The sequence below is a fragment of the Felis catus genome, chromosome D1 (genome assembly GCF_018350175.1).
Source record: "Felis catus isolate Fca126 chromosome D1, F.catus_Fca126_mat1.0, whole genome shotgun sequence".
In the NCBI taxonomy this organism is placed as follows: Eukaryota; Metazoa; Chordata; class Mammalia; order Carnivora; family Felidae; genus Felis; species Felis catus.
Genome location: NC_058377.1, coordinates 39,983,245 through 39,996,448, shown reverse-complemented (window position 1 = coordinate 39,996,448; position 13,204 = coordinate 39,983,245). Strand labels below are relative to the sequence as shown.

The following is a 13,204-nucleotide window of genomic DNA, read 5'->3' as shown; positions in this document are numbered from 1 at the left end:
ATTTAGTATATAGTCCATAGTTAAGATTCTCCAGTTGTCCCTAAATTGTTTTACTTTACAACTTCGTTTTATGTTTGTATTTATATTTATATATGTATAAAATCTATTGTCAAGTTAGCTTATAGTGTATACAGTGTGCTCTTGGTTTGTAGGAACAACTTCTTTCTTTTTTAAATAGGATTCCAGTAGGGCTTCACCCATTGCTTCGGCGTGTTTTGCCTTAGTCTCTCTCAGTCTAGAACATTCTGTCACTCAACCCTACTCAATTTTCGTATTTCAGACTTTTTGAGGAGACTAGTTTCTTATATTCTGTTTGTCTCACTTGGTTATGGTGGTGAATACAAGACATCTCTATTAAACAGGTATATTTTGCTCTGTTCAGTTATCAAATAATCTGGGAGGTGATACTTTGGCACCAGACAGGTGTCTATCATCCATCTACGTTTATTCACTGTCTTACTTCTGTTTGAAAAAGGACAGCTTTCTCATCACTGGGCGTGCACCACCATAACCAAGTGCTCAAACTTAGAATCCGTAATAAGAGAGCAACTTGCCATTATGTACCTTCTGATGTGATGCAGTAAACTACACAGCATCACCAATTTAGTATTCTTGCCTAAGTATACTCTAGTTTCTCAACCTATATTCCCCATTGATAGAAATACAGTGAATGATTCTCATGTAAGAAAAATGAATAAGAATAACTGGTTAGATACAAAATTACTTTTTTTTATTGGGTTCAGCTTTAATTGAAAATACTGTTAACCTAATAATCCATTGTCTATGTTCCTTTTTCAGAACATTGAATTAAAGAAAACTTCTCATGTTAAAACCAGTAGTTCTACCTATCATCACCTCCACACTTTTGTGAATAGAGAGATGGACACAAACCAGGTGATTGTCTTATTGTTGTTCATGATCCTCACTTTATTTCTGTTCGTTGAAGTGAGTTATATGTGTAAGTTGGCACTATACATAAGCATAAACTATAGGAAAACAACTACCAATGTCATCACCAAAGAGTAATGTGATTCATACATTAATGAATTCATTGTAGCCTTTGTATATATAAGTATATACACATACTTTTCTTTTTTTTTTTTTAATTTTTTTTATATGTAATTTATTGTCAAATTGGTTTCCATACAACACCCAGTACTCATCCCAACAGGTGCCCTCCTCAATGCCCATCACCCACTTTCTCCTCCCTCCCACCCCCCATCAACCCTCAGTTTGTTCTCAGTATTTAAGAGTCTCTTACGGTTTGCCTTCTTCCCTCTCTGTAACTTTTTCTCTCCCCTTCCCCTCCCCCATGGTCTTCTGTTAAGTTTCTCAGGATCCACATATGAGTGAAAACATATGGTATCTGTCTTTCTCTGCCTGACTTATTTCACTTAGCGTAACACTCTCCAGTTCCATCCACTTTGCTACAAAAGGCCATATTTCGTTCTTTCTCGTTGCCAAGTAGTATTCCATTGTATATATAAACCACAACTTCTTTATCCATTCATCAGTCGATGGACATTTAGGCTCTTTCCATAATTTGGCTATTGTTGAGAGTGCTGCTATAAACATTGGGGTACAAGTGCCCCTATGCATCAGCACTCCTGTATCCCTTGGGTAAATTCCTAGCAGTGCTATTGCTGGGTCATAGGGTAGATCTATTTTTAATTTTTTGAGGAACGTCCCCACTGTTTTCCAGAGCGGCTGCACCAGTTTGCATTCCCATATACACATGCTTTTCAAAACATAATTTTTATAGGCATCATAGAGTTTATTTAACCATTGTTCTTTTGTTCATTTCTTTTTGCTTCTGTAAATAATGCAAACATAATGATCTTGTAAATTTTTGTCTATAATTCTGAGGTATGTTTAGAATAGACTCATGGAAGAGAAATTATTGGATCCAAACTATAACATTTGATACAGATACTTGATATGGATCATTAAATTGCCTTTTAAAAAGTGTCAGCAACATATGAAAATGGGCATCTTACCATACCCTTATCTATTCCCTTGTATGGATTATTATGGTTTAGAAATTATTGCCGGTCTCAAGAGTGATAAATGGTAATCCTTGTTATTATAATTGCTGTTTCTTTATAACTGGATTTTAATTTCTTTTCATGTTGGATATCTTTGGCTACTAAGAAAACAAACTTTCCCAGTATAGCTTTCTTATGAAGTTTAGAGTGCAGCAAATACACATTTTGGTTAACTACTTATTGGCAGATGTTAAAATCAATATTCAGTTCAAACCTGAGATAGATGAATATTCTCATCATAGAATTAACTTCTAAGAAAAAGAATAAATCTTGATTTGTTTAAAATCGTATTGTTACTACAGCTTTAATAGTATTATAACATAGGGACAGTAACTTCAGTCTGTGGCTAACTTGCTTTTGTGGTTACTATACCACATTTTGCAGTATTAAGTAGATGTTCTCTCTCAAATAAGATTGATGAAGAAAAACATTTTTTTTTTTTTTTACCTAGCTGTTGTATAGGGTACCGCTGATGGGGTTACAGTAAGTTATTAAACTTTCCTCTTTGATAATAAATAAAAGACCTCTCTCCTCTTTAATTTCTGGATCGAAGATTGGATCAGTACTTGTAGTTTTATAAAAACAGTCCCATAAACTAAAGCATTCTGATATTTGTCTTATTTGCTACTTTATACCATTACTTAGGGGAAAAAAATCTGCCTTTAACCCTTGGGTTTAAAATGTGACAGTGGAGCAGCTTATTTGGTTTTCAGGATAACAAAATTACCTCTGAATTTTCATCTACATCTTGTTCCTTTTTTTTTTTTTAGTTTTTTTTTTTTTTTAGTTTTTTTTTTTTTTAATGTTTATTTTTGAGAGAGAGATAGAGCGTGAGCAGTGGAGGGGCAGAGAGAGAAGGAGACAGAATCTGAAGCAGGCTCCAGGCTCTGAGCTGTCAGCACAGAGCCCAATGTGGGGCTCAAACTCACAGACTGTGAGATCATGACCTGAGCCGAGTTGGATGCTTAACCAACTGAGCCACCCAGGCGCCCCTTGTTCCTTTTTTTTTTTTTTTTTTTTTTTTTTTAATGTTTTTTAGTTTTGAGAGAAACAGAGCATGAGCTGGAAAGGGGCAGAGAGAGGGGGAGACACAGAGACACAGAATCAGAAACAGGTTCCCAGGCTCTGAGCTGTTAGCACAGAGCCCTACATGAGGGTCAAACTCACAAACTGTGACATCATGCCCTGAGCTAAAGTTGGACACTTAACTGACTGAGCCACCTAGGCGCCCCTGCATCTTATTTCTTTAGCAGCTTTCTGCAAATAAACAACTTTCATATGTTCAGTCAGCCTTTTTAACATGTACAAGTTTAAGATGTTTCATTTGAATAGCCTGATAAAGTAGTTCTAAAATCTTTTATGTCATAACATTTATCTTTGGCTTAAGAATGATGAGGTAGTCTCCTGTATCCCCACTTAGCGCCAGTTATTCTCGGAATTATGTTTAGCTACATTTACTTTCTATGCACACAATAAAGAAAAACATGTTTGCATTTTCTAAATTACTCATGGTCTTCCTTGTGTTTGTTCCTTTGTCCATGACAGTTGAATAGCAACTTGTTAAAAATGGATTTTTTTGTCCCTAGAAGTATTTTTCCAATCAAATACACTGTATTGTTTGCTGTGAGATCCAGAAATGTCTGTAGACAAGAAAAGCAGAAACAGTTGAATTCATCAGTTAGCCTGCTGTCCTACTTAAAAAGATTTCTGTCCAAATGTCTGACGTACAAGATGCAGAAGTAGCATATTTAATAATATCACGTTGTGTGCACTGCAGATTTTAATTGATGGAAGAGTTTTTTAGAAACATGTTTTCTAAAAAGAAAATTTGTGTGGGATTCACAGCTTTTGCAAATTTCATGTACCTTTTGAGTTCAGCTGCTAAAAATTTAATCTAACAATTATTTCAACAAGATTTTTGTCTAAATTTTGAGTGTCATTAACACAAGTCTGTAAGGGATTGTCTTCCTAAAGCATGCTTGTAAAATCTTGTTTTGAAGTTTGGGCACTCTAACCCTTTATTTTCTTCATATCTTTTATGTACCTCATTGTGTTTGGACTGAATATTGTGAATGTTGTGTATTTTTGAAATTTTTCCTTCCCTTAAAGTTTTGGTTTAGCAAAATTGACATTCTGCTATTAATTCACCTTCAAATGGTGTGGTGAATTCCCAAACAACACTTCTTAAAAATGTCATGGCCTGGTGTGTTTGGGTGGCTCAGTCGGTTGAGAGTCTGACTTTGGCTCAAGTCATGATCTCACTGCTTGTGAGTTCAAACTCAGCATTGGGCTTTGTGCTGACAGCTCAGAGCCTGGAGCCTGCTTCAGATTCTGTCTTTGCCCCTCCACTGTTCGTGCATGCACTCTCTCTCTCTCTCCCAAATATAAAATAAAACATAAAAAAAAATTTTAAGTCATGGCCTAAATGGAATGAAATGGTGTTCTTAAAGATTACTTTATTTAATTTTATGCATTTTAATTCCCTAAATAAATTTTTTGGAAATTATGGTATTGATTTAATCTAACCTTTGTTCTGCCTGGTGTTCTGTGTAGATTTGCACAAATATTGATTGACTCAAAAGGGATATACTTTTTCTTGAATTGTATTAGAGTTTATATGTTTGCCTTTCTTCTAGCCATTATGCACCCACGTAAAAGCTTCATTTTCAGTATGAGATAAAAAGTTATTTTGCAAATAGTGCAAAGTTTTCATGCTTGCTGTTGTAGCTGCAACTATAGCTATATAAATTTCCTTTTCTTCTTTAACCACGGTTCTTACTCTGGATTCATTTATCCTGAAATGGCAGGCGAGCACAGCTGCAGCCCGCAATCCGCAGGACATATGAAGCAGTGCAACTTTTTCTTGTAATACCATGACTTTTCCTTGCTTCTTGGGAGTACTTCCAGCATCACTAGTGGTACTTTGTATGGGTCCCGTGATGTTACGCAAGGTTTATGACACTGCCCTAATAAACATGATGAAAAATACACAAGAACCACAAGACATCACTCTTTACCACTTTTTACCATATGCAGTTAACTGGAGAGGTAAATTGCTCATGTAGAAATGATTGGTGTCACAGTGTTTTAAGCAGACACAACATTTGTGCTCACTGCAATAGCAACCAGAAGTGGCTAAAAAATTCATACAGGGTGCCTGGGTAGCTCAGTCTGTTGCACGTCTTGCTCTTGGTTTCTGCTCAGGTCATGGTCCCGCGGTCATGAGATTGAGCCCCGCATTGGGGCTTAAGATTCTCTCTCTCTCTCTTAAGATTCTCTCTGTCTCTTCCTCTGCCCCTCTCCCCTGCCTCTAAAAAATACAGATAAAAGATAAATAAATAATGATGATAGTTCAGTACGTGCTACAGTTAATTTTATGCAGTTATGACTTAAACATTAAATCTTTATGTCTCTTTACATTTCTCGACCGTGAGTGCCTCCACATCTGGTGTATAAGTGCTTGTGTGTGTGAGTTTTGATAAATTTTAACTTTTTATATCGGTTATGGTAGTAAATGATAAAATAGACTAGTACCTTACATATATTTTACACATTCGTGACATACCTAACTTTTCTTAATATCTTTGATATTTCTAGGCTACCTGGTTCATCTGTGAGTTTTTTCAGATTGTTGCAAATCTCCAAAAATTTTTCGAATATAATCATTGGAAAAAAACCCGTGAATAAGTGGACCTGCACAGTTTTATACCTGTGTTGAGTCAACTAAAACAGCTTTCATAGTCATCGTTCTTAGCTCACCTTAGAATTTCAGCATATAAAGTATGCCTTTACTATGCTTTTTAAGATGTTTACTTAAAGACACATTTGTAATGCTTAAACCTGTACTTGAAAGTGAACATTCAGGTTCAACAGTAAATCCAGGTTATGTACCCTTTCCCCTCCTATTTACTACCACTGTTAGCTTGGTGAGATGATAGCTGACTGTACAATCACATAATCTCTGATTATGCACAAGTTTTAGGAAGTCAGAAATTATCTTAAAGTAGCTGTTTTGGTAACTTGGCCTCCCTGAGGTTGAAGTGAAGCCGCAGCTGTTGACTGAAAACCAAAGACAGATCTCAGTGCTTCCCTAAATGACCTTTGATGCGTGTGGGTTCTTTACTGCTAGCTTTGTGAGTGCTGACAACACTTATTTTAGTGGAGTTTTGGAACAGAACAACAATGGAGGAATGTGTTTGGAGGAGTATAGTGTAATCTGGCTTAAAGTGAATGAATTTGTTCAACTTTCACTAACAATTTGATATTTTTCATTTATACATACAGTTGATAATTGTGGGCATTTAAAAATACAACTCTTCCTATTTTATTTAAATAGGGAAGCATGATTTTAAAGTTATTATGTAGTTATCACTTTGTTTCACAATTTTTAAATTTTCTGAAATGTACTGATTGACTGCTAGCCAGATCCTCGTGTGGCTGCTGAAGAAGAAGTGAAAAGACTGGAAGAACGACAAAAACAAGCAGCACAAGAGAGAATGGAACAGTGTGAAAAGGCGCATGTGCGGGGTTTCCAAGCAATGAAAAAGATCCACTTGGCTCAGGTAAGAATCCTGGCTGTAGACGTACCAATAGGCTGTAGAACTGATTAGTGGACGGGCTCAGAGGTCAGACGTGTGAAGAATGTGAAAGTACACTCTTTGACTCCTGTCTTTGCAAATTTCCCATTTCACATTCATGTTGGATGAAGCAGTTCTCACTGACAGTAGTATATTGCTGTTCTAACATTTTTTTGCAATGATGAGTTTATTAAAAGTTTAATATTTTAATCAGCCAAAAATGGCCTGAAGAGAAATTAATCACTTTTCTCATTTAATGAATTGCATTTGTGCTCTGCGAATTTTGGGATTCTGTTTACTAAATATTTACTGAGCAAAGCACTTGCTGACTTTGCAGAGTATTGATTCAGAAGTAGAGTCATGGTTCTTCCTATCAGGGAGCTTTGAAAAAGTGTCACAGAGCTCTAAAATATGTATAATGAAACCTGGCTTTATAAGTTTAGCTTTACTTCTGTCATGCTTATTATCGTTCAGTGTTTATCCTTATCCTTATCCTTGGAACATAGCAGAAAACAATTCATTTTAGAAGTCAAATGATTTTATTTTATGTATTTGACTAATGCATTTGGATGTTTTAAACACTCATGTGAAGAATGAGTTTTTTTTTTTTTTTTTTTAATTTTTTTTTTCAACGTTTATTTATTTTTGGGACAGAGAGAGACAGAGCATGAACGGGGGAGGGGCAGAGAGAGAGGGAGACACAGAATCGGAAACAGGCTTCAGGCTCTGAGCCATCAGCCCAGAGCCTGACGCGGGGCTCGAACTCCTGGACTGCGAGATCGTGACCTGGCTGAAGTCGGACGCTGAACCGACTGCGCCACCCAGGCGCCCCGAAGAATGAGTTTTTAAGTGCTTCTGTGGGAATTAAAAGCCTTAAAGTGGGACCACTGGGTGGCTCAGTTAGTTAAGCGTTGGACTCTTGATATTGGTTCAGATCATGATCTCACAGTTTGTGAGATTGAGTCCCGTGTTCAGCCCTGCGCTGACAGCGTGGAACCTGCTAGGGATTCTCTCTCTCCCCCTCTGCCCCTCCCCAACTTGCTTGTGCACACTCTCTCTCCCTCTCAAAATAAGTAAATAAAATTAAAAGAAATAAAAGCCTTAAAATTCATTGGTATAATTTTAACTGATTCATACACAACCTTCTCAGTTAAATTTTTAGGTTTTTATAAGCTGGGAGTAAATTATGACTAAAATAACTGATTACCTGAATTATTACCAATAGTTCTCATCCTAAGACTTAAACTAATAGAAAAAAAATGTGAAAGACAATCAAACTGAACACATTGTTCCACAAATCAGTAATGTTTAGTGGTTAAGAAGGTAGACTCCACAGTCTGCCTGGAATTTCTTCTCTTCACTGCTTGGCTGGTTGACCTCAGGCAAATTACCTAACATCTCTGAATTGTTTCATTGTCTGTTTTGAAGATTACATGAGTTTAATAAGCCCTTAGAATTGTGCCTGGAATTTCATAAGCTCACAGCAAATGTCAGTGGTGATGGAAGATGTTAATATAAATGATTCGAGTAGAATAATATGCCGTACTCGCGCTGAGCTAGAAAGAGTATATTCAAAGAACTTTGAAGTTAAATTGAATGGGATTGTTTGAATTTTAATATAAAAAAAATGAATCATAAAACTTGACATAAGAATAAGAACGAGTAGTGTTGTGGGGCCCCTGGGTGGCTCAGTTGGTTAGGTGTCCGACTTGAGCTCAGGTCATGATCTCGCGGTTTGTGAATTCGAGCCCCACATCGGGCTCTGTGCTGAGAGCTCAGAGCCTGAATCATGCTTCGGATTCTGTGTCTCCCTCTCTCTCTGCCCTTCCTTTGCTTGCTTTCTGTCTCTCTGTCTCAACAATAAATCAACATTTAAAAAAATTAAAAGAGGGGCGCCTGGGTGGCGCAGTCGGTTAAGCATCCGACTTCAGCCAGGTCACGATCTCGCCGTCCGGGAGTTCGAGCCCCACGTCGGGCTCTGGGCTGATGGCTCAGAGCCTGGAGCCTGTTTCCGATTCTGTGTCTCCCTCTCTCTCTGCCCCTCCCCCGTTCATGCTCTGTCTCTCTCTGTCCCAAAAATAAATAAATGTTGAAAAAAAAAATTAAAAAAAAAAATTAAAAGAAAGAATAAGTAGCGTTGTGTCTATCGCCACTTGGCGAACACTGTTACACGGCTCTCTCTCTGCCTTTTTGTAGGCTCAGTGTCTCTTACATGAGAATGGTCATCAAAACCTGCAATCATCAAAACCACTAGTAGAGGATTTCCTTTTCCCTGTGTGAACCTTTTTGCTGCAGACCCCATTGTGTCCTGGGATCTCATTTCCTTCTAGTGTCTGTTGAAAATAATATTTGGCCCCTGCATACCTCTCCAATATTATCTTTTTCCCTTAACCATCCTTGCCCTCGGTACCCTGTCTGTCCATTACCTATAGCAGTGTATTTTCTCCAAATGCCCCATGCCTTCCGCTCTATACCTCCGTGCTGCAGTAATTATTTCTTATGTGTACTCCTCCACCCACTTTTATCTGCCTTAATCCTCAACTCAAGGGATGAGAGGTCTTCCCTTATCCTCCCTTACTATCTTACACCACTAAAATTCAGTTAGATAACCTCACTGAAACATTCTGCTTAAACTTTCATATTAGCCTACCTTCTTAGGCTTAAAGACCTATAGATAGATCCTGTTTCATCATGGGGATTCACAAGAGTGTGAAGTAACACGAAATATCTGTTAAGCCAGTCACTCTGGGTCTTGGTGCTCCTCTGAGGCTGTTCTATGAGACTCCTCTAGTCTAGGAGTGAGGTTGTGTTCTAGCATCGAGCATGGTATCTGGCTTCCAGTAAACTTTTTTGGAGTGAAGAATTAATGACTTTTTGTGGTAGAACACAGGAGGGGGGTGGGGAGGGAACCCCAGTCCCTGTTCCTCGTGACTTCTCCACTTGGCCCTTCCTGTGAACGGTCCTGTCTAAGGTCTGTGCCTCCACTGGTGTTGATTAAGTCTCTCCGTTCTCGAAGACTCAGGAGAAAGTAATGAAAGAACTCAAACAGCTGCAGCAAGACGACCTGGCACGCAGGAGACAGACTGTGGCACAGATGCCCCCGCAGCTAGTTGAACTTGCATACAAGCGCAGTGAGATGAAAGAAGACCGGCAGAGGGAGCTGGAATTCGCCTTTGAAGACCTGTATGACGCAGACAGGAGTAAGACCCTTTCAGTACGCTTTCAACAATGCTTTTAGAAGTGTTTGGGTGGGAAAATACATTTGTATTGTTGAAGCAGTCGTTATTTTGAAATGACTTCTCAGGTTGAAAGAAGCTCTCAGGGGTTAGACGTGGAAACCATGACGGCCTTTAAATTATATGCTCAAGTTCTTCTTGGTCATTTCAGAATGGAAACATTATCTCTCTATTTCTTTATTGAGAGGTAAAAGGAAACCTGATTTTGCGCCTTGAACCGGAACCTTTGCCTACTGTGACTGATCCGATCCAAGATGAAGAACTGGACCTCTCAATGGAACAAGAAAATTTAGCAGAAACTGAAAACATTCCAGTGACAGAAGCCGAAGTAATATGTTCTAGTGAAGCAGACGGTAAACACTCCTGGGCTGAATATTACAATATTTCATAGGAAAAAATGCTAGTAATTTGCCAGTAGGAAAGTCTGGTCTAATTTTAGTGCAAACAAATAACTAATACTGATGGGAGTGACGGAAGAAGGAAACCATGTTTTTAGATTTCCATCATTAACGATCCTTTTCATATATGTGGGAGGAAAGTCATTTTGTTCACATGTACATAGGTTATTAGATTATTTAAGTTAGATACTCAACTCTAAGTTCATTTGAAAACTCAGCATTATTTTTAGACTTTCATCAAGTCACCACAGGTTTCTACTCTGTTAATAGGAAAAAACTAGTAAATAGTTCATGTATCATGATGAGCAGCACAAATTTCAGCCTCTCTTCTAAACTTCCCCTCTGTCTCCACCATTCTTAACTTTGTCACTTGGCTGTCTCACAGTTACTTAAAACTCCCTGTCTGATGATAAATCTATCCTCCCTTGTCTACTGAAACGTTGTCTTCCTCAACGTTAGCGAATGGTCCCAGTCTGCAGTTATCTAAGCCAGCCCGGTGCGACTTACGTGTAACACTGCCCCCCTTACTTCACATCTCTTTAGAGACCAAATTCTCTTTATTTTGATCTCTTTTTTCCCTCCATACCTTTGTTCAAAACCACTCAAGCTTTCTTATCATCTTTACCCCACACTGGTTAGGTAGCCCTTCGGTGTTCCAACTTTATGTGGGTCCCCTGTTAGATTGCTGGGTGAGACTCTTATTAAGTTGTAGGCTCTATCCCTGTCCCCTGTGCCCACACTGCCCTCTGAATGGTGTACGGTGACTGTGGTGTCTCATAAACATGAGAAGATGGGTTCAGGGCTCACTTGCCTTCCGGAATTCCTGCCTACACTTTATTTCTGGCCACTGCAGAATCTTCGATTTTCTTACCAGACCAGCCGTGCCTTGAGGAAGATATTTTTACTGTTTCATCCAGCTCTTTCAGTTTTTTAATTGGGAGTACTATTCAGATCTCTAGTTTGTCAGAATTGTAATTCTTGCCGTATCCAAAGGAACACTTACTTTTCAGCCCCTGCAGTTCCCATTTGGAATTGCTCTCTTGATGTTGCCAACTCTCTTGATTTTTCGAAAGCATCTAGGAATCTCATTGGTTTAAAAATCCTTACTTTCAAACATTGGCCACAGATTTAATTTCTTAAATATGAGTGAATCACAAACTAATGGTGAGTAAAAGCAGCCAGACAGAAAAGAATACCTAAGTATAATTCTCTATTTGTACGAAGTTAAAGTAAGCAGAACTAATCTAGTTTCAAGGTTAGAACAGTGGTTATCTTTAGGGGTGTATTGACTGGGAAGGAGTATGAAGGAGCCTTATAGGTGTTGGTAATGTTCTACATCATGATCTGGATTGTATTACGTAGATATATGTAAAATTTTTTCAGCTGTACACTTGGGGGTTTTGTGTACTTTATTGTTTGTAAGTTAAAATTAGAACATTTTTTTAATGTTTTTATTTATTTTTGAGAGAGAGAGAGAGAGAGACAGAGCAAGCAGGGGAGAGGCAGAGAAAGAGAAGGAGACACAGAGTCCACAGCAAGCTCCAGGCTCCGAGCTGTCAGCACGGAGCCCGATGCGGGGCTCGAACTCACAGACCATGAGATCATGACCTGAGCCAAAGTCAGATGCTCAACCGACTGAGCCACCCAGGCGTCCCATATTATAACATTTTTTAAGAAGTATGTCAGACAAAACCATAGTTTGCCAGTTTTTGACTTCAGTAGATTGCTTTAATTTTATTCCTTGATTAAGCCATAGAACTATGTATTTGCAACAGAGTTCTGTCCCCTTAGAGAGTTGTTTTTACTATACTGAGTTTTGGTGTTGTCCTGTTAACCCATATGGAAGGATGTTTGGAGAAATAAGAATCTTGTTTTTGACTGAAGGGATCTCTTTATGAAGGTAGTTGAGCAAAATTTTCCCGATCGTACCGGGGATAATTCGGGAGCACCTGGTTGTCTTTTAAGGTTCTAGCTAGTTCTGTTTTCCTCTGTAGCCTACTAGGAAGTACAGGGCCCGGGCAGCTTTTTGGCTCAGGTGGTTGAATGTCCAACTCTTGATTTTGGCTTAGGTCATAATCACAGGGTCATGGGATCGAGCCTCATGTCGTCGGCTCTGCGCCGAGCGTCCCATATTTGGGTCTCGTCTCTAGAATAGAGTATAAAACCTTATAGAACGTATTTTGAATGCTAATCTTCCACAAGTTAATTAAACGGTATGCATTCTGTCATCGTTTAGCAAACAGAAAAACATCTTCCTGAAAACATTTTTAAGTTTGAAATTTGTGTTGCGTGCATATTGTTGGAAAATAGTCGAATTTTGGTGTTTTTGTTTGAATTTAAATTGAAAATTCTTCCTGGTTATAAAATTGTGATGGGGGCCAAATAGCATTGTATATGCTGCTAATTTATAAATGTAGAGAATAATAAAGTGCTTTTATTATAACTAGTGAGTGTGGCAGGTACTAAGTATAATGGTAGAATAATTTGCTTGGTATATAACAGATGCTGAATAAGTGTTTTTCTTTTCTTTTAGCTTCCTTATCAATGAAGACCCACCAGGTTCCTTCAAAAATTCTTTTTAAAAAATTATTAAATAAGATCCGAAGCCAAAAATCTCTCTGGACGATTCAGTCCACGTCTGAAGACGAAAACGAAGTGATTACCACTGCTAGTGAGACTGAGAGTAAAGCCCCAACAGTCGAATCAGGAGCAATTGCTGACGAAGATAAAACATTATCCTCTGGGCAGGAACAAGGTGATTCTCTCCAAGAGTCTGATTTTGTAGCACACAGACCCTTTTTAAGTTGTTCAAAAATATGATACCTGAAAAATCAAAGAATAATTGGTCAAAGGAAGAAAATGCTTTAAAGCCCATGATGCTGCTACTTCAAGGCAGTAAATGTTAAAAACCTTAGTGAATCTCCTTCCATACACACTAACATGGTAGT

At 38.2% G+C, this 13,204-nt stretch overlaps 1 protein-coding gene across 9 annotated transcripts in view; it reads left to right on the top strand.

Moving 5' to 3' along the window:
* The window catches only part of CEP295 (centrosomal protein 295), a 56,722-nt gene that overhangs the window by 15,191 nt on the left and 28,327 nt on the right, over positions 1–13,204 (top strand). For 6 of the 9 annotated variants that reach the window (XM_006936838.5, XM_045038599.1, XM_045038600.1 and 3 more), the window contains 5 exons: positions 799–894; positions 6,467–6,607; positions 9,639–9,822; positions 10,044–10,211; positions 12,790–13,011. In XM_006936838.5, coding sequence (XP_006936900.4) covers positions 799–894; positions 6,467–6,607; positions 9,639–9,822; positions 10,044–10,211; positions 12,790–13,011 — 811 coding nt within the window. Of the gene's footprint in view, positions 1–798; positions 895–6,466; positions 6,608–9,638; positions 9,837–10,043; positions 10,212–12,789; positions 13,012–13,204 lie in introns of those variants that run through there. The other 3 variants (XM_045038603.1, XM_045038605.1, XM_045038604.1) reach the window with 3 other exon arrangements.